Consider the following 26804-nt stretch of genomic DNA (forward strand, 5'->3'; position numbering starts at 1 on the left):
ATATTTTATATTTATATAATATATTTATATATTATATTTTGTATCTGTTATCTAAAATGTAAAAGAGTATTTGCAGAAGACACTTGAAACTGAAGACTTGCTATCACAGGAATAAATAAGCACACCCTGTCATTAAATGTTGTTTTTCTACATTTCCACTTACTCATCACATTTTGTTTAGTTGTTCATAACCGCTCTTTGAGTCATGTGATTGACTGGGTCAGTGGTTCATGGTAAGAAATATGTTTGATGTATTATTCTCAACACGCTTTTGAAATTCTGTCTCTCTTTGCTGTCTAGTTTTACCTCTGGCATTTGATACCCAGTTTCCTCATATGTCTGATTTTGATTCATATGGATTGGGAAAATTATTCTCAGTATAATGTGGATCTGTTTTTCTTTTGAGTTCGTAAATAATATACATATCAATATGATTTGACTGTTGTTAATGACAATTCAGAGGAATGGGTAATAGTTATGTTCCTTTCATTAAGTTAAAAAATGACTATGAAGAGAGTAATTCCATTATGTGTGTTTTCTTTGGTAAGTAAATAAAAGTAGAGATTTTCAAATTATGTAACAACTCTACTGGTTTTCAATGTTTACAGGTAAAATATTTATGGGTTGAAGTTTATTTCTAATTACATTGCAGTAGAAGCCAAACCATATTTGCAGCAAAGCAGAAAACTTTGAATAAGTACTGCATTATGTATTATGTAATAATTAAGGTCACATTTATCTGTAGAGGTTCACCTAATTGGAAAGGATGCTCAATCACTATTTTTTCTTTACCAAGTAGTAAATTCCAACTAAACTTTTCCAGGATCAGGGCCACTCAGAAATTTTGAGAAGTCTGATTCTGTATCTAATTTAGTATAGAATGCCAGAAACTAGGCTAGGTGAGTTCAGATCCTGGCTTGTCCACTTACTAGGCATATAACATTGGGCAGATTCTCAGACTACTCAGTGCTTCAGTTTTCTCATCTCTAAAATGGGGTCATCATAGTACCTCTCCCATAAAGTTATGAGGATTAAATGAGATAATTCATATAAAATGCTTAGAACAGTGTGCAGTAAGTGTTAGCTCTGATCAGTCATCAATACTAGAAACAATGGTAAATGTGGCGCCGATGGGTAGAATATTGATTCTCCTTTTAACATGGCATGGCCAATATACCTTGTGTACTCTGGGGTCTTTTTTCCTCCTCGACCCTAGTTATTCTGAAAAAATTTGTTCACCTTAAGGTGTGAGGAACTAAGTGAAGCAAGTTGAATTGCAAAGGGAGTTTGACATGTAAAGTAACAGTATTAGGTTAAAAAGAGAGATGCCAGAAACTCGAAATCTCTTCCTGAGGCGAGGTCCAGTTTTTCTTCTTGAAAGTTATGTTTTCTGTGAATGCTAGCCCCTTCATTTCTCTTTTAGCAATTTTTTCCCCGTAAGACATTTTATAGTTAGTAAATGAGTGAGGTTGAGCAGAAGGATGTGAGAATTTATTGGTTTAGTTAACAGTGTGTTTTCTAAGTACAGGGGACAGTAGAGGACTTCCAGTCCATTCCATTGATGTAGGGGGACTTGCCTGGAATATAAAATGTGAAGGCAAGGATACAACCAAAGATACAAAGGTGAAGCTGCTCACTACCTGGGTGAAAGGGGCAGGGAGCAGAAAGGCTGAACAGAGAGGAGGTAGTGGCTTAGGGATGGTGTACAGAGTACAGTGACCTGGATTTGGGTCAGGATTTTTCCGTTGTCAACTGTGAGACCTAGACAGCATATTTAATCTCCTTGGTCTTTAGTTTTTCTTACAAAATGGGAGTTGTAATGTGACTTAATTTGCTTTCATTCATTGCCTGTTCATATGCCATAATGACCAGGTGATTTAATTATAGAAATCAATGCCTTCCTATGACACTTGGAATAATATCTGAGATCCTTACCCAGGCCTGCAAGGACCCATATGGTATGGCCCTTGTATACTTTCCTGACCCCTTCTTGTACTACTGTCTCTTTTACTTAGTGAGTTCCAACTACAATGGCCCTCTTTCTGTTCTTCACTGTATGTAAGCTTTTTAGCATATTAAAGTCTTCTAACTGGTTGATCTCACTGCCTAGAAAGATTTTTTCTAGGCCAGGCACAGTGGCTCATGCATGTAATGCCAGCATTTGGGAGGCCCAAGCAGGCAGATCATTTGAGGTCAGGAGTTTGAGACCAGCCTGGCCAACCTGGTGAAACTGTGACTACTAAAAATGCAAAAATTAGCTGGGAATGGTGTTGTGCACCTGTAATCCCAGCTACTTGGGAGGTTGAGTCAGAAGAATTGCTTGAACTTTGTAGGTGGGGGTCAATGAGCTGAGATTGTGCCACTGTACTCCAGCCTGGCCAATGGAGTGAGACTCTGTCTCAAACCAAAAGAAAAATTTCTCCTAGATTTTAGCATGCCTTCTCCAGGCCTTAAATTAAATATAACATCTTCAAAGAGGCCTCTACTAAACCCGTTAGTTTAAAAGAGCACTCTCTGTGATTCTGTTGCATTTTTTTCATAGCATGAATCATTTCTTGGTATTTTTCTGTATGTTTATGTCTGAATGTAGCTTACCCTAGAATGTAAGCTTCATGAGAGTAGGACTATGTCTTTCTCCTTCTCTGCTGTATCCCAGTATCTAGAGCAATTCCTGGCACATAGTAGGTGTGATATCAGTGTTTTTTTTTTTGTTTTTTTTTGTTTTTTGTTTTTTTGTTTTTTTGAGACGGAGTCTCACTCTGTTGCTCAGACTGTAGTGCAATGGCTCTATCTCGGCTCACTGCAACCTCCGCCTCAAGTGATTCTCCTACCTCAGCCTCCCATGTAGCTGGGATTGTAGGCACCCACCACCACACCCAGCTAATTTTTGTATTTTTGGTAGAGATGGGGTTTCATCATGTCGGCCAGGCTGTTCTTGAACTCCTGACCTCAAGTGATCCACCTGCCTTAGCCTCCCAAAGTGCTGGGATTACAGGCATGAGCCACTACACCTGGCTTATGTCAGCGTTTTTTCAATAAAGTATGGAATGAATAAGGTGCTGATTGACACTGAAATAAATATTTGCTCTTTACCCTAAAACTCCTATTCTCTTTATGCTTTCCTGTAAGACGGGGAAAGGAAATAGGAAGGTGAGCCCAGAGTATCTTATATTGTCACAAAGTAAGGGAGTGCTAAAAACAAAGCCCCCACAACGACGTGTGGTATGTGAAAGGGACACAGGTACCCATGGAGAGAGGTCCCAATGGCCAAAACTGGAATAATTTGATCAAAAACAAAAAAGTGGTATTGAATTATAACCAAAAAAGTATTTTTTAAAAAAAACCACATTACCATGCTGATTTAAATAAATGATTGAATAAATAAATAAAGGGAGACAAATGTGTGCCAAATTCTAAATAATTATGTAGATACTCCACCCTCCAGAAGCAGGACCATCACTTTCTATCCCTTAAGTACAGACTGCATGTAGTGACATTCTTCCAAAGAGTACAGTATGGAAAGGGGGAGGAAAAAAGAGTAATCTTACAGCAGAGAAAACTGATAAACACTACCTCAGCCAGGTGATCAAGATTGATTGTTGACACTGTATATCTTTGATATGATATGTTGAAAATGGTGCTTTTCTTTTATGGTCTTTCTTTTAAAACCTCGTAACTCCAGTCTAATTATGAGTAAAACATCACAAAAATCCCAGTCGAGAAAAATTCTACAAAATACCTGATCAGTTTCATCAAAACTTTCAGTGCATAAAAAATAAGGAATGTATGAGGAACTGTCACAGCGAAGAGAAGCCAGGATGACTAAGTATGGAGACAGAATGACTAAATACAATATGGTATCCTGGGTAGGATCTTGGAATAGGAAAAGTATATGAAGTGAAAAGTCAGGAAATCCGAATGTATGGGTTTTAGTTAACAATAAGTGTCAACATTGGCTCTGTAATTGTTAAGAAGGCACTCCAGTAATGTAGGATGGTAATAACAGGGATACTGATACTGGATATGGAATAGATGGGAATTCTCAGTTTTTCTATAAATTGAACACTGTTCTGAACTAAAAAGTTTGTTTCAGATAAAATTCAAACAAAATGTTATGAATATTTTTTCACATGATGCTATATTGTTTTGTTGTGTCATTTAAGTGCCTATTCATCTTCTATTGTTATATACAGATGTCATAGCTTATTTAAAACACCCATTCTTGGGCATTTAAATTGGTTCTAGTAGTTTGTACCTACATCTTTGATCATCCCTTTGGTGATAGAGGAAGGACTGTTTTTGTGTGGAAACTTTATCGTCTCTTGTTTGATATTATTTCCGATTTCTTCTCTTATTTTATCTCTGTTTCCCCTTAGGTTAGAACTTTAAATACTTTCTATATGCTAATGAGTCCTGCCTAATTGATTATATCACAGCCATCTCAAATTCAACACATTCAGAGATGGGCTTTTATTTTCTTTCCCCTTCAATTACTTCTCTCTCTGATTTCCCTTTTTCTGTTAATGCTGTCATAGTTTACCCAGATATTCAGCAGGACTATGGCAGTTAAGTTTGGTTTCTCCTCTCTGTCACCATTCTATCTGCATCCTCTGCCTATGCAGTCTTTCACATGCTCTGCCTGTTCTGCTCTTAAAATATATCTTAAACCCAGAATTTCCCATGTCCACTGCTACCAATCTTGTCTGAGCTATCTATCATCAAATTATGCCTGGACCTTTATAATATCCCTAACAATCCCCTTTCTCTCTTGCCTCTTTTTAGTTCACTCTTTGAATATAATTACAAATGTGAGGGGATCCCTATGGGTTTTAAATAGAAGAAGGACGATACAATTTGTGATTGTTCTGAAATGATCATTGTGCAAGATGTGCAAAGAATGGTTCCTTTGTACAGATGTAGATGGTTCCTTGTACATTGTAGATGGTTCCACATCTACAATGACTGGCCTCTGTCTGCCTTTCTCTTTCATTTCATTTCAGTCTCTTTCTCAGCATGGTTTGGTTATATTGGTCTTCTTTCAGTTTTGTTCTTTCCGTATGCCAACCCCTTTCCTGCCTTTGAGCTTTCACACGTGTTACTCTTTGTTTTCCAGTTTTGTCTTCCATCCTCTTTCCCCACGGCAGGTCCTATAATTCTTTGTTTAGTTATTTTCTCCACTATTTCAAAGAAGGCAAGACTATATCTTTTTCATTTCCTTATGTATACTCAGTACCTAGCATAAAGCCTTACACATAGCAACACTCAGGAGTTGCTGAATAATTAAACAAGTAGTAATTACCATTTTCATTCATTTGTTAAAAATAGTGTTCAGGATCTTTGTTAAGTGCTATGGAAAGATACAAAAGGTTTAAAATAAATAAGTCTTACCTTGAAATAGCTCCTAATTTAAAAGGAGGGATAGGAGAATATATAAATAATATTGTAGCATGGAGGAAGGCAATGTTGTTGGAGTAAAGTTCTGTTACTAACCACCTGTATGTCCTCACGTAAGTTTTTTTTTTTTTTGAGACAGAGTTTCGGTCTTGTTGCCCAGACTGGAGTGCAATAGCATGATTGATCTTGGCTCACTGCAACCTCTGCCTCTTGGGTTCAAGCGATTCTCCTGCCTCAGCCTCCCGAGTACCTGGGATTACAGGCATGCCCCACCACGCCCGGCTAATTTTTTATATTTTTAGTAGAGACAGAGTTTCTCCATGTTGGTTAGGTTGGTCTTGAACTCCTGACCTCAGGTGATCCACCTGCCTCGGCCTCCCAAAGTGCTGGGATTACAGGCATGAGCCACTGCACCTGGCCAAGTTATTTTTTTTTCTATGTTCCTTTATGTGTCCATTTGGATATTAAGGAATTTGACTAGACTCTTGTAAGGCTTTGCTTCTCAACTGTGGTGTGCCGTTAATACTATACTAGTGAAATTAGTTTTTTCCAGGTTTCCATCCCTGAAAAACCTGATTCATTTGGTATGGGGTGGGTTCTAGGAATCCCATAGGTGGTTGGGATGCGTGAGTAGGTTAAGGAAGTAGTGACCTAACTCCTTCTAGTTTTGACATCTTATAATTCTAGTTGTAGTGCAAGGAAGACTGTGAAAGTGCAGCAGAAATCAGATAAATTAAGTGTTGTATTCATTCAGGGTCAGGGAATATAATCTCTTGCTTGCTGGCTGGGATTGGGGCTTAATGGAAAAGATGATGTTAAAATGGACTTTGAGGAATAGGTGGAAATGTGGGCAGGTGGATGATTGCATGGTTGGTGTTGAGTTCAACTTAGCTGTAGGCCAGAAGACACACAAGGGAAGCAGGGGGAAATGACCCATTTTGATGCAATGGACCATGGTTCTAGTCTTGTTTTTCTCATTTTACCTGTCACACCTGGTTGTCCTTTTGAATTTGAAAGATTGTATTATTGCAGCTTGATCCTCATTCGGTGGAAGTGAAGCATGTGGTGACAGACACCATGGGACTGCTTTGGGAAATAATTGGGCATATTCTTCCTCAAGCCTTTTGGGGGCTGTGCTCTTTGAGATCCATTTTGACCACCCCATTGGTTTTCTGGTTAGAAACAAAGAATATCAGGACCCACTCTGTTATCTAAAATAATAGTTTGCTGTCAGAATGATTATTATTAAACCAAAGTTGACTTTTTTGTTTAGATGAAACCATAAAAAGGCAACATTCTGAGTAAATTACATAGCGTCCACTTGATGAAATAATAAGCCTAAGTTTAGGGAATGAAAGTAATGATCTAATGCAGTATTTAGAATGGGTATACAGTATATAGTTATTAACCAAAAAGTCACATCGTGCATTCTTTTAATTTGTGCAAAATTTGTCATTAATTGCCCAAGAAACCTCTGATTTTTTCATACATAATCACATCATAGCTATTGACTTTCTCTCCCTTCTCCTGCCTTAAAATACATCCCTGTAAATAGTAGATTACTTTCAGATTGGTAATACCCCCTTTAAACACTGAGTTGCTAAGTTTAGCCATGTTGCTCTCTTTCTTAAAATACAGAATTCTTTTTTCCCCAACTTTGCCTTTGAGTTGTTACTGACAAATCACATTTTGTTTTTTTTGTTTGTTTGTTTTTTGTTTTTGTTTTTTTTTTTAGACTCTGTTGCTGAGGCTGGAGTGCAGTGGTGTGATCACCGCTCACTGCAGCCTTGACCTCCCTAGGCTCAGGTGATCCTCCCACCTTTTTTTTGTTTGTTTGTTTTGTATTTTTAGTAGAGACAGGGTTTTGCTATGTTGCCCAGGCAGGTCTCGAACTCCTGGGCTCAAGCGATCCACCTGCCTCAGCCTCCCAAAGTGCTAAGATTACAGGCATGAGCCACCATGCCTGGCCCACACTTTGTTTTTTCATGGCAATTGGCTTAAAATTTTATTTAATCCTTCTGCCCAATGTGAGCTTGCTAATTCTGAAATGCTTTTTGTTTTCATTAACTACCACTGTATGGAGGAGGAAATGTATATAGTATTCTACTTGCAAACAGTTTGAGAGATGGGTTTTGATTCTTCATTCAAACTCATTCTAAATGGGGCAGGGTCAGAAACACAGAAGTCAAAAATTGAAAAGAAAGAATAAGATAGTGGGTAAGGAATGGGGTAGCCAAGCTGATATCCAGCTAGGAATCTGGTCCTTCCCTATTCCTGGCAACTATCTTAGATCAATTTAGGATTTATAAGTTGGCCCGTGATCATCCAGTCACCTCACCACCTCGTGCAGCCCTTGATGATGTTGATCTATTGACTTTGAAATTAGAGAAGTAGAAATAACAAGCCTTTTGTGATTGACTACTTGTACAGAATAACCTTTACTAATTTAAATTCTTGGCCTTTAGTAGCAACAGAGCCCCTTAGAGAGTGACATTCGCCGTGATTTATTTGAAAGAAAAAATAAATAAAAGAAAATAACATAGCTAGATCTGAAAAGAGACCTCAAAATTCAGAAAATGTCTCCAATTTCAGTGAGGGGTGTCATGGGAAAATAACTGCTATTGCATCCCTTGTGTCTTTTTTTTTTTTTTTAAGACAGAATTTTGGTTTTGTTGCCCAGGCTGGAGTGCAATGGCGTGATGTCAGCTCACTGCAGCCTCTGCCTCCTGGGTTCAAGCAATTCTCCTGCCTCAGCCTCCCAAGTAGCTGGGATTACAGGCATGTGCCACCATGCCTGGCTAATTTTGTATTTTTAGTAGAGATGGTGTTTCTCCATGTTGGTCAGGCTGGTCTCGAACTCCCAATCTCAGGTGATCCACCTGCCTCGGCCTCCCAAAGTGCTGGGATTACAGGTGTGAGCCACTGCTCCCGGCCCCTCGTGTCTTTTTATCTGCCAGATTGTTAAGAGGAATAATAGAGCCCAAAGTGTACACCAAATTTGCATTGTAAGCACATTGAAGATTACTTACTATTTTGCAAATTGTGTTTTGTGTTCATGCTGCCTGGGTGGTGGTGCAGGACTGCTTCTGCTTCATCCAGAGCACTTGAAATACTATCTGCTTACATATTTATATATTAGGATTTCATGTATTATTTAGTTGAATACAAGAGTTCTGCTTTTAAAAAAATTTGAAAACCTTTGGTTTAGCTGAAATGCCCAAGAGTTTATAGAGCATGTATCAGAAGATCAAATAAGTAAATTATATACCCACAGTCATGGAACTATCTAGAGGTCAACAGAGAGAAACCATCCAGGTTTCAACTGTCCATGTCTGGACTTCCTATCCCGGGCATTTTTGCTACAAAATGTTGATTTGATTTTCCATTTTGAAAGACACAGAAGTGATCTGTGAAATGGTGATTAGCACTAGGTGGCCCCAGGCAGCCCTGGAATGCTCCATGGTTCAAATGCCCAAGACCAGATGGAAGTCCAGAAGTGGATGACTCAAAGTTTATTAGTTTTGCCACCTGGGCTGTACAGCCAAACCAGCTGCCACAAGGCAGTTCCAATTTTGACAGAGCAGCAAATGAACATAAAAGTGAGTTTAAGTCCCAAGAATAAAGTAAAGGAGAATGGCTGCAGCAGTAAGGAGATTCATCCAGGCTGAGTCCTATTGATATATCTTGTAGGAAGCACAGCTGCTGTGCTAGGTAAGGGGCAAGAAAAGGCCTGAAAAATCATGCCTTGAGTTGTTCCAGGAGCCAATCTCAATTTGGGGTATATTTTAATGACTGGCTTGGTAGGTTTTCCAGTCGCATCTGACGATCTAGAAAGAGAAAAGCAAGCTGATGCATCATGATGATGTCATGTGGCCAGAACCACTTTTTATTCTTTTCTGGAATCCATGGAAAATCGTTTGATCACCTCCTTTCCATAGTTCTGTGGCGGTGGAGCCATACGTATTCATTGGAACATAAGATCCTTGTGGCAGATCACCAGGAATCAATTCATTATCCTCATATTATCGTCATATTGAGTTGAACTATTGTAGATTTGTCAAGATCTGTCCATGAAGTACTACAGTAGTCAGAAATTGACTGTAAGATTTTTGATGACTCATTTAATAGATCTGCAGTTCTCAAAAACTGAATTGAGTGTGACAATGAGCACATGGGACTAGGAACAGATTGGGAGAGGTATAGTCATGTTTCTTTAAATGAGGATGATCCACTAATTAATTTTAAAAAGTCAAATAATCTTGATCTTTTGTGTCAGAATGCTTTGGGCAGAAAGTAACAGAAAACCTGGCTAAACTGACTTAAATATAATGGAAGTTTATTATTACTGCTTTTTTATGTCATCAGAAATGTAGAGGAATGTGGCTCCTGGCTTTGGTTCATCTACTCAGTGATGACACAGGTTCTTTTTGTGTTATCTTGGTGCAAAATAAAAGGAGACACATGCAGAGGGGAAAAAAATGTATGGGTTGCTGATGTATATTGCTGTGGGTTTGGTGATAAAGGCTGGACCACAGTTTCATCTGCTTGGTCAACCTCTGCTTTTAGATAATCTTTTTACGGGTTGAACGTTTATGTGTTTATATTTCTCAATTGACTGTTATTTAGTCTCATGCAATAATTTAATAATGTTCTTCATTTGTGTGATAAAAGTACAAATGCCTGTATATTTTCTAAATTGATGGACGGTTATTTTTTTCTTCTACAATGAGATGAAGTGAAATTACTTTCATAATACAACATTCCCTTTTTGAGTATAGATAAACTAGCTGTTCTATTTTATTTATTTACTTTTTTTTTCCTGGTAGGTGGCGTGTTTGTCCCAGATAGCTGCAAATTATCTTATTGTTCAAAAGGAAGCAAAACGCTGGGGTACAGCTCATGGCAGTATTGTTCCTTACCAGGTAAGACTTCAGCAGTCTAGGGTTGGGCTATTGTAATTTGTAGTTTTATATGATGTGTTTTTGGAAAACGATTTCTTTCTATACACAAATCCTTCAGGTTTTTTTTTTTTTTTTTTGTAATGTATCTGTGTCTGGCTATAACAAGGTTCTGTCGTTCACATTAACTTCTGTTTTGCATATTTCTTCATCAAAAAGAGATTAGTAACAGGACCCCTGAACAGATCAAAGGAACTCATTGAAAATAAGTGACTTTTGGGCTCAGATGATGGTTTTTTTTTTTTTTCCCACCTAAAAGAGGCACTGACTGTAGCCATTTTATAAAGCATGATTTGTTAACCATGTCAGTTATAAAACAAATGTTACCTACCCCATCTGACAATAATATTCTCTCAGGATTGAAGTAAAATGAAAATTTGTGTGTGATGGTTCTTCATTTTTGGAACAAAGCAGATGGCTCAGGAGCTGCTGTTCTTTATTAAGTGTCTAAACTTGTCCTTAGGAATTCTTGACTTTGGCTAGTGTAAATGAATATGTGAAGTAACTGTGGTCTTTCAAAAATAAAATTTAAAACAAAACCTAGCTCTTCTTCCAATCCCTAACCTTTGCTTGGTCCAGTTGCACCATATGTTGTTCTATTTATTAATGTATCTGCATATCTTCTGTACTCTATTGCAAGCTCTTAAGAGTAGAGGTGACTTCTTCTTCATTGTATGTCTTCTCACAATCAATGGAAGCATGTGTTAGGTACTGTATACATATCTGTGGAGTGAATGAGTGAATTTTACTGGAGTCATTTCAATGCTAGTGCTCTTGGGAGAAAACAAAAACGTCAGCATTTTTCATTTGCCAGGAAATTAATCAACCTTGCTAATCATCCTTTTAGCTTTAAGACTTTATTTCCTTAGGCAAAACTAGTTTCCTTTCCGTTTTTTAAAATCAGAATTTGAGGAAAGCACTGACCCAATATGAACCTAGGATGATTCCCTCTCTGTTTATATTCATGGCCCCTTACTTGAGGCATTACTATGATTTCACTGTAGAATTGCTTTTCAACACATTGAGTTGATGTTTAGGTGTAATTACAATTGTGGAGGTGTTTTCTCCACTTCTTCCCCTTTGTCTCCACCATTGGTTTTATGACCACCATTAATGACATTTTGCTTCTCCACTTCCTAGCCCTTTGTGACTGACCCTATACTTCTAACCAGACTTGCTTCACTTCACAGAAGTTATTACATTTTTGAATTGGTTAGAGATCACCAGATTTAGTCTTTGTGTTTTTCAGATAAGAAATCTGATACCTAGATTGGGCAGATGGACTCCAACTGTGGTCCCCTGCCTCCTTGTTGAATATTCTTTCAGATACTGCTACCTTTGACAAGAAAAGGTGATTTCAGTTGCCTTTGTGAACTCTACCCCTATCAAGGGTTTCCATCAAACTTGCTTCTAGGTCACGGGTCTGATCAGCTAAATTTATACTCATCATTGATAATGGAGGTCTTTCTCAAGGGTATTTTAACAGAGAACAATGTTAGAATCTATGTGAAATCATCTCAAATAATGGAAATCTGGCCTTCAGTCTTTTATTTATTTATTTATTTAGAGATGGAATCTTCCTCTGTTGCCTAGGTGGGAGTGCAGTGGCACGATCTCAGCTCACTGCAACCTCCACCTCCCAGGTTCAAGTGATTCTTCTCTCTCAGCCTCCTGAGTAGCTGAGACTACCGACGTATGCCACCACGCCTGGCTGATTTTTGTATTTTTAGTAGAGACAGGATTTCACCATGTTGGCTAGGCTGGCCTTGAACTCCTGACCTCAAGTGATCCACCTGCTTCGTCCTCCCAAAGTTCTGGGATTACAGGCATGAGCCACCATGCCTGGCCTGGCCTTCAGCCTGTGATATATGTGAAGAAAGCATTCCTGAGTTGAAAGGTTCTCTAGTGTAATTCCAAATCCTATCACATAGGTAGGTGTTCACTGCATTCAAGCATAAAGTTTATAGTTTATTTTTTGCTCATTTAAAAGATGGAGTGTCATTTTAAAAAGCTTTATATAGACCTCAGCTGTCCCTTCTGGGCATGTGCACCTAGAGTTCTGGCACCCTGGGTATGCCCTCAATTATTTCACTATGTGGTAAAAAGAAATTCAGAATCTTGGCTTTTATTTTGGAAAGTAAAAGACACGGGGTTTTTTTTTTCTCTCTTTGTGTGTGTATCTGTGTCTGTGTTTGTCTGTTCTTCAGTGATAGAAATGTACCTTTCCTGTTGAATTGTGCCATTCACGTAAAATGAATAGTATGCTTATTTGATTTTAGTTGATTGAAGCTTTATTATCTGTAAGAAATAAGAAATCTACCAAGGTATTTCCTCAAGAGCCCAGAATTAATTTGTTTCCTCTTCCCAAGAACTAGTTCAGCACTGTGATTAAGGAATAAATGCAAATTTAGCTGAAATGAAACTAGCATACCAAGATGGGTCCTAGATATGCTTAGAGACCTCGGTCTGTTTTCAATTTTAAAAATAGATTGGGGGAATATTTTTGTGGGTGAATGCCAGGATAATTATAATTCAGTTTTCTGTAATAATTACAGCTTTGCGTCTAAGTTGAGTTGTCTGACTTTTGGGCTGCCTCTCTATAATGGAAAACTCTGATGGTCACAGGAGTTACTTAAGGTGCCTAGCTCACTCTCTTCCATTCTTGTTTAACCCTATCTGAAAGATTATATACCTCCAATGCATGGAATGTAAATTTCAGAAAAGTAGTGATCCTTGTTTGTGTGTTATTTTATAAGCATACAGTTCTTAACTTCTCAGATTGATTATCCACTCACGCCCTTTTCTTCCCTGTTCTTTGGCTGCCAGCTTTTTTAAGATTAAGTAAGTTATACAAACGTAGACAGAGCTGAGATAATCATTTTGCTACTTGTTGAACATATTGGTGGATGCTTTTCCGATAATTCAGTTATTTGCTTATTTATTTAAGAGACTGGTTCTCACTTTGTCATCCAGGCTGGGGTGCAGTGGTGTGATCATAGCTTACTGCAGCCTCAACCTGCTGGGCTCAGGTGTTCCTAGTAGCTGGGATCCCGAGTAGGGGAGACTACAGACACAAACCACAGTATCTGGCAGGTTTCAGATTTTTAAAAAGAAGTTTTAGATTTCACTGCTTCTTTTGTTCCCATTTCTAGTGGACCCTGCCACAGAGAAGCACTTAGCTTAAGGGATTAATAGTTACATAATATTTTTTAATTATTTATTTATTTTTTTGAGGCAGAGTCTTGCTCTGTCACCCAGGCTGGAGTGTAGTGGCGCGATCTTGGCTTACTGCAACCTCTGCCTCCCAGGTTCAAGCCATTCTCCTGCCTCAGTCTCCTGAGTAGCTGGGATTACAGGCATAAGCCAACAGGCACGGCTAGTTTTTGTATTTTTAGTAGAGATGGGGTTTCTCCATGTTGGCCAGGATGGTCTCCAATGCCTGACCTCAAGTGGTACGGCTGCCTCGGCCTCCCAAAGTGCTGGGATTACAGGCATGAGCCTGTAGTATTTTTAATGTATAGGTATGTTTCCCAGTCCTTAAACAATTGTACTTAAAGACAGTAGGCTTTTAGAGATGGGAGAGGAAGGTGCAGAGAAAGCAGATAGCTGGTCTTCAAAAAGAATATATTTTATTATGTAACATAGTTGTCAGTTGGGCCACTGTCCTTTAGATACATGCCTAACATGGTAATTCTCTTCATTTCATCGCCTGCATCTATCTAAAACTCTCGCCCAAATTTCTTCAACCTTCTAGGAACCTTCATTTGCATGTCCTCCTTTGCTTATGACCCACACTGACCTCTACCTGTCTCCTATATCATAGAAGATCCATTCACGAATACACTCACAAGGACAGGCAATACTGAATATAGTGGGAAAAAAATGGAGTTTTTATTTACTTCTTTTAAAATTAGATTTTAGAGCATACAAGTGCAGGTTTGTTACATGGAAATATTATGTAGTGGTGAAGCCTGGGCTTTTAGTGCAGTCATCACCTAAATAGTATATGCCATATCTAATAGGTACTTTCTCCTCTCTTACTCCCCTCCCACCTCCCACGTTTTCGAGTCTCCAGTGTCTATTATTCCACTCTCTATGTCCATGGGTACATGTTATTTAGCTGCCACTTACAAGTGAGAACATGTGGTATTACACTTGCTGTTTCTTTTTTCTTTCTTTCTTTTTTTTTTTTTTTAAGGTGGAGTCTCACTCTGTTGCCCAGGCTGGAGTGCAGTGGTGCGATCTCGGCTCACTGCAACCTCTGCCTCCCTGGTTCAAGTGATTCCCCGCCTTGGCCTCCTGAGTAGCTGGGATTACAGGCAAACACTACCACGCCTGGCTAATTGTTTTGTATTTTTAGTAGAGATAGGGTTTCACCATGTTGGCCAGGCTGGTCTTGGACTCCTAACCTCAAGTGATCCACCCACTTTGGCCTCCCAAAGTGCTGGGATTATGGGCATGAGCCATCGTGCCCAGCCATTTTTTTTGACAGAGTCTTGCTCTGTTGCCCAGGCTGGAATGCAGTGGTGCTATCTCAGCTCACTGCAACCTCTGCCTACTGAGTTCAAGTGATTATCCTGCCTCAGCCTGCCGAGTAGCTGGGACTATAGACCTGTGCCACCATGCCCGGATCATTTTTGTATTTTTAATAGAGATGGGGTTTTGCCATGTTAGCCAGGCTGGTGTCGAACGCCTGACCTCAGGTGATCCACCCACCTCAGCCTCCCAAAGTGCTGGGATTCCAGGCGAGATCCACCACGCCCAGCCTGACTTGTTGTTTCTGAGTTACTTCACGTAAGATCGTGGCCTCCAATTCTATCCATGTTGCTGCAGACAATATGATTTTACTCTTGTTTTATGTCTGAGTAGTATTCCATGGTATAGATATACCACATTTTCTTTATCCAGTCCATTGTTGACAGGCACTTAGGTTTATTCCATGATTTTGTTATTGTGAGTAGTGCTGCGATAAACATATGAATGCAGGTATCTTTTTGATATCATGATTTTTTTTCCTTTTGGGCAGGTATCCAGTAGTGGGATTGCTGGATTGAATGGTTGTTCTATTTTTTAGTTCTTTGAGAAATCTCTATACTGTTTTCCATAGAAGTTGTACTAATTTACATTCACACCAGCAGGGTATAAGCACTGTCTTTTCTCCATGTCCTCACCATCTGTTCTTACATTTTAAGAGCAGTATTTTTTTATAGATGAAATGTACCCAGTCTTACAACAGGAGGCCTCACCTTTCTAACCACATCCTTTGATTGTTACCAGGGAGTTTCACTGTCCTGACTAGCATAAGAATCTCACCATCTTCTGTCTCTCTCTCTCTCTCTCTCTCTCCCTTCTCCTTTCTGCCTTCAGAGGTCCCTTGTCTCTCTCTTCTCCTTTTCAAGAGCAATGAATTTCTGTAGTCTTCTATGAGTTTTTATGCTCTCTAGTGCAGGCACAGTCTTTGTGCCCACAGATCTTTGGGTAGCTACCACTATACTAAGTGCTTAATGATTTAGTTTTGATATACAGTGAATCCCTTCCCAAGGGGCAAGCTGATGTGAGGATCTAATAGAAGCCCACCAGACTGTGTTTCTGACGAGAAACACAGTCCGCCAGCTCATTCCTTCTGCAGCAGGAATTGAAGGAGCTCACAGTTTATTCTGCTCCTGGTAAAACCACAGCTCCTTCAGCTATAGTGTTGCCCTCATGACAGGGTGAATTGCGTGAGAGGCCAGTCTTGAGAATAGGACTGTAACATTTCCTTAAAAAGACTACCAGAGCCAGTCGTGGTGGCTCACACCTGTAATCCCAGCACTACTTATGCATGAGGATTGTTTGAACTCAGGAGTTTGAGACCAGACTGGGCAACATAGTGAGACCCTGTCTTTCAAATTAAAAAGAAGAAGAAACCAGGTGTGATGGCACAAGTCTGTGGTTCCAGCTACTCTGGAGGCTGAGGTGGGAGGATTGCTTGAGCCTCCCACCTGACTTGGGAGGTTGAGGCTACAGTGAGCTGTGATTGCACCACTGTACTCTAGTCTGAATGACAGAGCGAGACCCTGTCTCAAAATAAAATAAAATAAAATAAAATAAATAAAATAGAGTACTACCAGAATGAGTCCCATCACTCCTTATACCCATTTGCCTCAATTATGACCAGGACTCCAAGCCTTTTGGCCATCTGTTATCACCTGGACAATTTTCCCATATAGCTCTGTTAATCTCTCTTCTTTTGACCCAGTCATTTCTCCTGTCATCAGTCTTGGTGGCTGTAAAATCCGTATAGAGGACCCTTGCAACAGTCCACCCTCTCCTTTCTTTAACCTCTCCTCTCTTATTATGATCCTTTTCTGTTCTCACTTGGCTCCCACTCCCATTCAGTTGGTATTTCTCAAAGTTTAAAGTACATGTGAATCATTTGGATGTCTTGTCAAGATGCAGATTCTGTTTCATGGTGATGTTGATGCTGTTAGTAGGGGCACTCAGTTTCCAGATCTAGAATGTATTATTATCATTATTTTTTTAGAGACAGTGTTTCTCTCTGTTGTCCAGGCTGGAGTAGTGGTGTGATCATAGCTCACTGCAGCCTCAAACTCAAGTGAACCTCCCACCTCAGCCTCCCGAATAATAGCTGGGACCACAGGTACACACCACCATGCCTAGCTATTTTTAAATTTTTTTAGAGACAGGGTCTCATAATCTTGCCCAGGCTGGTCTTGAACTCCTGGACTCAAGTGATTCACCCACCTTGACCTCCCAAAGTGCTGAGATTACAGCTGTGAGCCATTGCTTCCGGTCTTAGACTATTATTATCAATGACTACACCTTTACCTTTACACTCAACTGGCAAAATCCCAGTGCAGATAGACTTAATAGTTTATCTATTCGTGGCCTGCAGTCAAGTGGTGGATATGGCCAGAAGAAAATATGCTACTATGCTGATGATCTGCCTCCCAATCCATGGCCATCTCTCTCAAGTGGCCTCTCAGGCTTACCCAGAAATCCTGCCACCTTCACCTAGGTAATTTATTTTCTCCCCCTCTAAGATGACTACCTCGTATCTTCTCTTCTCTAAGATCTTTCCATCTCTCCTCATCCTTAAAGACTTTGTTTCTTATTCCACTTAAAAGTAATGCAACCAGAAGAAAACTAGCTTATCTTTTGTCTACTGTACCTCCCAAACTCTTGCATTTGAACCTATGTATAGATCACTGCATTCCTTCCTGTCACAAGAGAGAAAGTGTCCCTTTCCATATTTTGCCTAAGGGCATTGCATCTGCATTTTATGTCGTCTATCACCTGTATTATACTTCATAGGATGAGCAGATGATTTTATATATATATGTGTAAAATATATACATATTTTGTTTTTTGAGACAGAGTCTTGCTCTGTTGCCCAGGCTGGAATGCAGTGATGCAATCTCAGCTCATTTCAACCTCCATCTCCCAGGTTCAAGCAATTCTTGTGCCTCAGCCTCCCAAGTAGCTGGGATTACAGATGTACGCCACCACGTCCGGCTAATTTTTGTATTTTTAATAGAGATGGGGTTTCATCATGTTGGCCAGGCTGGTCTCGAACTCCTGACCTCAGGTGATCCACCTGCCTCGGCCTCCCAAAGTGCTGGGATTACAGACATGAGCCACCGCACCCAGCCAGATCATAGTTTTTACCTTAAAAAGCCCACCAACCTTTCTTTGATTCCCAAGCAATGTCTTTTTCAAATACTATCCTATTTCTGTATGTGCTACTATACAGGACTCTTCCAAAAAATTTTGGGTGATGTTTGCTGGATGGAAGCCCTCTGCTGTCTATTCTATGATGTAGTCTGTGCTTTACAGACCAATGGGAGACCCCAGGAGTTCAGGTGGTATGCAATAGCTAGGGGTAGTTGACTTTCTGAGTAGTTCATTAATGAGAATTCTTTTTTTATGCTCTTTCATGAGCCTTTCAATGGGAATTTTCCATTAAATGGCCTAATAATTCACATGGTAATTTCTTCTAAACTTTTCTTCTGAAGTAGCTTCTAACTCAAGAGGTTGAAGAAAACAATTATTTATATGATTAAATAAAATAACATCTTCCTTGTTCCAGTTTGGGCTTATTCAACCAAGGAGTAGAGCAGGAAGCTGTGCTATGTTATTTCTGGTAGGGACATTATACTGTATATTTAATTTGGCAGAAGCAGAGACTCAGACAGGCAGTAAATTCCAAGTTTGAAGATATGCAGTACTTTGCTATCATTCCTTAGAAAAATGTCAAAGTGCTGTTAAATCATGGCAGATTAGGTAACATTGGGAATCTTTTCTTTTCTTTTCTTAAACCCATGTCAAGGATTTTTTTTAAAAGTCAAAATGTAAATGATATATATCTGTCTCTTCTTGTGTGACTTTTTATTTATTTATTTTACCATAGTCACACTAAAGCACTAAAATGTGAAGGTATAAACAAGCATATGATTCTATCACATGCTTAAAATAATTGTTGTATTAGTAATAACAGTAATAATGATCTTGCTGGTTACCACTGGACACGTACTATGTAACTGGGAGATATACGTATACATACATGTGTATATGTATTTATAAAATTTTTGCTTATTCTTCTTTTAGTTTGATGAAAGGGAAGCCTAGAGACATTAAGCAGTTATGTTCTAGAATAAATAGGAACCATGGATTTAAGGTTTTAAAACTTGTTTCTGTTTGTGACCAGCCTGGCCAACCTGGTGAAACCCCATCTCTACTAAAAAATACAAAAATTAACTGGGCGTCGTGGTGTGTGCCTGTATTCCCAGCTACTGGGGAGGCTGAGGCAGGAGAATCGCTTGAAACCGGGAGGTGGTGGTTGCAATGAGCCAAGATTGCACCATTGCACTCCAGCCTGGGCAACAAGAGCAAAACTCTGTCTCAAAACAAAACAAAACAAACAACAACAAAAAATTGAAACAAACATTTCTTTTCTGACTGTATCCAAACTAAGCTGGATACATCGTGGATGTGTGTCTTTTTTTTTTTTTTTTTTTGGCAGATTCTAGAATTCTTCTAATCTGTTTCCATTATCTCTTTAACAAATGTCAAGTTTACTGTGATTCTAGTGGGTACCAAACCTAATAGCTGGCCTTGCTTCAGAAGTATTTTTGAATTATGAGCTGTAGGGCAAGTGTAGGTTTCCCCCTACCATGGTTTCAGTCCATTGCTTTCAAATGACTCTTGACAAACCAATTAAAAAATAATTAATTGAGTCCCCTGTGAGGTAGGCAGTGTTGTAGTCCTGAAAGCCTCCAGATGAGGAAGAACTGGCCCTTGATTTCAAGGGACTCAAAGGCAATATAGCAGGCAAAGTTGGGAGAACTTGAGCTTTGGGGTCAGACAGACCTGGAGAATTAAAAGAGATCATTGTACTAAGTGTTTCGTGCAGTATCTGACTCTAGTAAGCCCTCAATAAAAGGTGGCTCCTGTTATTACTGGTGTGTTGAACTAATAGTTATAGCTTTTGTGAATAATAGTTTCTATGAAAATATGAAATAGTCTCTATGAAAACTACCCATAGAAGCTTAGGGGCAGAGTAAATAAATAAACAGAGCTGAATTTCTTTCTTAAACTTTATGGGATTTTTAGCTTAATTTCTTTCCATTTTTTAGAGAGGAAAAGAGGGCAACATACTCTGGTAATTTTGTTTTAAAGAAACTCTTCTTAGAACTTTTTCGGAAATTGTAGCCTTCAGCTCATTGTCTAAATATAGCATTATTAAAATTAATAGAGTTTGAGGAGAATCTTGTATGGCAACATCACTAAGTTGTTAAAGGGAGTAAGGCTTCTAGTTTATTGAATGGTTTAATTAATTGAGATTGGGTATAGATTCATATTTAACAAAAGGAATAATGACAAAAATGATTTTCAGGAGTAATCTCTGAGAAGCCCACAAAATGGGAACCTACCTTTATAAAAATATGTATACTCACCCTTGTAAGAGCAAAAAATTGTGGAGATTTCTCTTTTGGTTTTAAAAAGTAAAGGAAATAGAATATTTTAAATGCTTGTTTTTATAACCTTAAAATTGCAAAGAATGTCGATAATGCTTACCTATTAAAAAATGCTTGGAGGCCGGGCGCGGTGGCTCAAGCCTGTAATCCCAGCACTTTGGTTGTTAGACGAGTACGGTCGTATCACTAGTCAGGTCGGAGGACCATCCTGCGGCTAACACTGTGAAACCCCTTTTGCTACTAAAAATACAAAATGCTATCCGAGGCTAGTTGCTGGCGCCTTTGAGTCCCAGCTACTCGTTAGGCTTGAGTGCAGTATAATGGCGTAACCCTGCTGAGCTTAGCTTGGCATTTGCTGAGATCCATCACTGCACTCCAAGCCCTAGTCGAATAGCGATACTCCTTCTCAAAAAAAAAAAAAAAAAAAAAAAAGCTTGGAGATTTATTGGGAACGAAAGAGTAGGTGATAGCAAATACATTAGATTACATTTCAGAGGTTTCTACAAACTTTTGATTAATTAGCACTGACAAGCTAGAATATTGAAAAGTTGGTTTTCTGGTAAATTAAGGCATGGATTGTATGAACCCCCAGCCCCTTTAGTTCTAAAGTTTTTGGCCAGGTAGCTTTTGAATATTTGCCTTAATGCTTGTGTATGCCTTGATCCTTACGGATTTGGGATTCTTGTTAAAGCAAAACAAAATTTTTTGTTTGAAGATCCTGTTTACTTTGGAACCAGTTGGCCAGGAGGTTGCCACAGTCTGAATAATATAGGTCACTGGGCAGTCCAAGAGCAGATAAAATTAAGGCAGATGTGCCAGCTACTGACATAATAGCTGCCACCCTCTGGGCCACTTCTTAGAAAAGATTTGGCTGTCTTTGATTTAAAACAAAATTTCTAAAGTTAACATAAATAAGGTTACATTATGTCCAAGGGTAACTATTGCACAAAGAATAAAAGCACTTAGAACTGTTCAAAGACTATTAATGATTTTTTTAAACTCAGAATTCCCTCTAATTGACATATAGTGTTTTAAATGTTTCGCTAAGAGATAAAATAGAAGGTGGTGCAAAGAAAGTAAAAGTAATAAATATCTAATTCCTTTAGGATCTTTTCAGCTTTTCTTGTATTCTTTATATATGTGCAGAACTAATGTGTTTTTATATTTTCTATGCCTATCATATTTGGCTAAAATTATCTAAAAGAATCAAAGGCCATTTTGAATATTCAGTCATTAGTCCTAGTAATACTATCTTAATCATTATAATAATTATCAGATGTAACATTTATGAATGATTACTATGTTATTAAATACCTTAGATATATTGAATAAATATTTACAACAACCCTTACAATAGTTATTGCTGTTATCTCCACTTTCAGGTGTAGAAACTGAGGCACAGAGGTTTAGAGAACTGTGCAAGGTCACAAGTCCGTGGTGTAAGTGGGATTCTAACTGAGGCAGGGGGACTCGAGCCCATTGTACTGTATAGGCAGATGATACAATGCTGCATGTTTAGTTTCATTTTCTATCTTCATCCTACTTTTGAGAAATAATTATGTGACCTTTTCTTCTACATAATTTCCCCTTTAGGACTGTCAAGAGCAACTGAAGAGGTATAAACAATTCTGTTGTTTACTTATCATAGGGATCCTTAATTATGCTTAAAAGCAAATTTCCTTCAGGAAATCAGGTTGTACATCTTTCGAATAAATCCTTTGGTCGCATATGCTAAAATTGTATTAGGATCATAAGTAAGTGATGGTATAGTGAAGCAACTCTACTTATTAATAGCTCCATCTATTTAATGAGAACAGTACTGTCCTTGAGCAATATAGGAGTTGGGGATGATTTTAGCTGTTGTGAGACTCATCGTTTCTGGTTTTCAAACTGTATTTCTATCAGGTTGGTAGGGTGGGGACAGAGCTGGGGTGGGAAGGAATATTTGGGACATGAGGAGGAGTATTCCAGGGCCTAGGTGGGAGATAGCCTGGGTAGAAACCAGTTAGACAGTTTTCTAAGTATTCCCACCCCATTTCAACCAGAACAATTCCACCTTCTGGTAGTTTTTTGAAACAGGGGTTCCACTGCTTAAAACTCATTACTTGTCCTAGATCGATCATCTTGTATTGAAGGACTTTATTGAACTAGAAAGTGGGTTTTCTATGTGTGTGTGTGTATGTATGTATGTGTGTGTGTATGTGTATGTGTTTTGGAGAAAAGAGATTGATTTCCTTCAGTGCTGGAAGTCATTTTTGTAGTTCCTAGAACTGTGGACATAAAACCAAAGAACAGGTTCAAATTGACCCAAGATGGAGGCCTTGGTTGGAGGAGTTTGGGTGAGGCCTGGCATAGCTCCTCTTTGAAGGGGCACAGACATTACCTCACAGCTAAGAGTCTAGCCTGGTGGCTCTGTGTGGAGGTCAGGGCTCTTCAGCTCAAACAAATCACACAGGACTAGATTCTGGAAACAGTTGGATTTGGATGTAGTTACATGGCCTGGTTTGTTCCTAGGGGGGTCCAGTGCAAATCTTGTTGAAATTCTGAGTAGCTGTGCTTAGCACCAATACAGTACCCTGATAGATCTCAGTTCAGGTGCAGACTGCCTCAGGGGAAAGTAACTGAGTTCTGATATGGTACCAATTACTATTATAATATAATTTAATATTAGGCAAATAATATAACAATGGAAGAAAGCCTGTAAGATGTTAAGTACTAAGTGGATCTGTACCGGAGACTTGAACAAATCATGTTCATGTATATGTATGGCTGTGAAGTAGGCTGTTTCCTTCTTAAAGTTTGCTTCTGGCATTTAGGAAAAGGACTACTGCTTCAGGGACCCTGCCCAGACAGGAGATAGTGCATGTGCATGCTGAGTGGGGCTAGTGAAATAGGAACATTATACAAAATTATCTTAATAATTCATTTGGCCTATTTTTCAACTGGAAATTATTCTCAAGTGCCCCTTCCTCCTTCTCTCCTGAGGGTTAAAGCAGGTGCAAAATGCTCTAGGTCCTAGTGACTCTGAGTGGTCTATGGAGTGGCAGCATTGGCATCACCTGGATGTTGGAAGTAATAAATTCATTCTAATGAACCAGAATCTGCATTTTAACAAGATGCGTGTGCAGGTGATTTGTTTTTGTTAGACCCTTGTTGTCATTCTAATATGAGTCCACTAGATGTCACTCTTGGAACCTGGTAATGGGACAGGATATTTCAACGGGGATTTGCAAGAATCCCTGAATGTGATCATATTATTATTAGATGATTTCCTCCCCATCCTTAGAGTTACTGATATACACATTGATTATTTAAGGTAAAACTATCTTTCTCTGTGGTTCAAAGTCCTGGAGAGAGATTCCTGGGAATGATTTCCATTTTGTTGGATTGGCACTCCTGCCTACTGTCTTCCCTGTTGCATGGATTAGTCTGTCATTATATAACCTCAGCAGAGAATATGCTGCAGATGCTGTGACAGGCTCACTGAGAGAACAGCATCCTGGGCTTCTGAGCACGGCAACACAGAATAAACATACAGATTTGATCTCTGTAGAAATTACTGAGAACAGAAAGGAAGCAAGGCTGTATCCTGAAATTAGCATCAGCCTCTAAGATGTGATTGTTGGAGGAAGTGCTGATCTTTCTGAGTGTTTAAGGTGTCTCAAGGGTAGTTTTATAAAGAAGATTGAGTCTGCTTACAAAATAATGTCCCAAATGTAATCTTGTGGGGAGTTAGTTTCAGCCATGAAGATGAATATGGGGACATTTACAAGTAAAGTAATATCCTGAGGGAGAAGATATACATTTAGAGATGTATGAGGTTCCTAGGAAAGGTCCTGTTAACAACTGGTTAGGTCTGCATATTAGGAAAGAAGGGTGAAGAGGGTAAAGACTATGCTTGAGAAGATTCGGTTTTTATTTTTATTTTTTTGCCGGATGCCTAGCTTGAGAAAAGTTAGTTCTTGAAAGAAATTACCTACTTGCAAAACGCTCCTCCCACTAAGTCTGACGTGGTTTTTCTGCTGTTTCAGTTAACAAGGGTAGCAAACAAGTCATAAAGTAGCAGGTGTTTGTGTGTGCTTGAGTGTGTTTTGTGAGTGTGTGTATTTCCTCTTCTGGATGGGGGGGCATTTACTTTATGTCACTAAATGTATGGCAAATACTTGGTTTGGGTAATTTCAGACAAGCAAATGCTTTTATTGATGTGAAAACAATACGCTTTTAGCTTACATATAATTTTCTTTTGTTCAAATAATTAAGGTCACCATAGTAATTACTTCTAAGCTTTAGGGTACTTTTTCTAATGTCATTTATTCTGATGTGTTTCCTTATGACCAGAAACAGAATTAATTTTGAAGCATTTTAGTGAAAATCAATTTTATTTTTCTAAAGCATTATCTAAAATTTAGGTAATTTTTTGGCTTCCCTGCACCACATTGAATGAATAAGAATTGTCTTGGGCCACACATAAAATACAGCAACACCAATGATAGCTGATGAGCTAAACAAGAAAATCACAAAAAAATCTCATAATATTGTAAGAAAATTCATGAATTCATATTGGGCATTCAAAGCGTCCTGGGCCGCATGCGGCTTGGGGGCTGCGGGTTGGACAAGCTTGATGGAAATCATGGAAAACAAGCCTAAAATGCCCATTCCTGTTCTTAGGCACAGTCTAAACATCTACTTCTTCAGTGATAGTATTTTACACACCCATCTCCTTTATGCTGAATTTTTTTTCCCTTTTTCTTTTCATTTTTTGCTGCCCTGCCGAGACTCAACTTGCTAGAGATAGCAGCACATTTAGGTGTAGTGTTTAAAAGCATGTCTGAGCTTTGGAGTCAGACAGACCTTGGCACATTGCTTCATTTCACTGATCCTTAATTTCTTCATGTATAAAATAAGTATAATGCTACCTGGTGACAAGTCACAGAACAGTGCATTTAAAATATGTGGCATAGAGTCTGGCACATAACGTATGTTCAGTAGCCGGTAGCTGTGACTGCCAGTAGTACACGAGCTCAGAGACCGCAGACCTGCTGCTGTTATCTTTATTTCCCAGCTGATAACCCAGTTCATCAACTGCCAGGAGTCCTCATTCCTACAGGTTTTGTCCACCAGAGGGGAGCTCCAGGTCATGGAGAAGTCTTCCTTTTCCTCTGCCTGGCCAATGTGTTCATGACAAGGGTGTGGGTGAGTGGGGAGCAGACTGGTAGTCTGATAGAGGGGCAGGGAAACATGTGGATCCTAGAACAGGAACTGGGAGAGAAGTTCCACACTGAGATTCTCGATGAAAATTTCCCTCAGTGTTATAAATGGTGATCAAGCTCAACAGAATTGTTAGCACCATTAGTATTGTTAGTATAGCCATCTTACAGGCTGGGCCATTTAAACTGTAAATGGCATAGTCACCGATTTAAACTTTATTTCTAAAGAGAAGCAAAGTCTGAGAAGCAAACTGCCAAATTCTAATTGAATGTTTGCCACATAAATTCCAGATTGTCTGCTATTTATTATCTTTATTGCTTTGGAATGACCGTTTTTGGTTCAGAGAGGACCTCTAGGCTTTGAATAGCTATGACTCATACCTTGGGGTCATCAGAACATTACTTGGTTAGCAACAGCCTTAGAAAACTACTTCAAGGAAGTCTGAAGAGATCTCTCATCCTGAAAACATGCTAGTAAGAATCTTTGCACTTCCATCATAAACAGCCCCACGGTTTCATTTGATAATATCCCATTGATGAATAATGATGGAGATTCTGATGTGAAATCACCTGTATTAGTGTGCTGTCTCGAATAGAAGAATACAATATTAAAGAATTAAGAGCATTATGTGTCTTAAAAATAAGCTCATCTTTCTTGTTAGACTTTTGGATTCCAGCATTGGATTATTTTTTGTTTTGTTTTTTTACATAGTTAAATTTAAGATCTATTTTTGGTCATTGTTTAAAATGCATCTCAAAAAACTTTAGAAGGGGTGTGGATTGTTCTTTTTTCCTTACCATGTCATTCCTGTTTCCATTGTAGGAATCAAATCAGTAAGTTCAGTCCTAGTTCAAAGAAGCTGGGGGGCAGGGAACAAAACTTATAATGGTGTTACTGTGTAGACTGCAAAAGAATCTGAGGTTTGTTCAGCAAACATAATGGTGCATTGAGGTGTTGCATTAATGTGGGGGGCCAGAAAATGAGCTCTGTGTGTAGTGAATCTGTTAAGTGGCAGTTTAGGGTTTAACCTAAAAACTGGGAGAAAGTTGATAAGTGCAGAGGAAGCATGAGACCCAATTTGACACAGACCTTGCTAGGATTATGGTGGCAGGCAGTGGAGGGAGTAGTGACAGGAGAAGAGGATTTAATGGTGTACTGGATGAAGATGGTGTGTTGGGCATGGCAAAATCATGCATCTCTCTAGAGTGACATTAAGAGTTTTGTAGAAAAGTGTAGCCCCCAAATATTTATATGCATATTAGATATA

General features: G+C 38.9%; 1 protein-coding gene across 3 annotated transcripts in view; it reads left to right on the forward strand.

The window, feature by feature from the left end:
* SUGCT (succinyl-CoA:glutarate-CoA transferase) overlaps positions 1-26804 on the forward strand; it is a 732347-nt gene that overhangs the window by 161840 nt on the left and 543703 nt on the right. For all 3 annotated transcript variants that reach the window (XM_017867385.1, XM_017867383.1, XM_017867384.1), the window contains one exon: positions 10221-10316. In XM_017867385.1, the coding sequence (XP_017722874.1) occupies positions 10221-10316 (96 nt within the window). The remainder of the gene's footprint in view (positions 1-10220; positions 10317-26804) is intronic.

The sequence above is a fragment of the Rhinopithecus bieti genome, unplaced genomic scaffold (assembly GCF_001698545.2).
Source record: "Rhinopithecus bieti isolate Rb0 unplaced genomic scaffold, ASM169854v2 scaffold_2439, whole genome shotgun sequence".
In the NCBI taxonomy this organism is placed as follows: domain Eukaryota; kingdom Metazoa; phylum Chordata; class Mammalia; order Primates; family Cercopithecidae; genus Rhinopithecus; species Rhinopithecus bieti.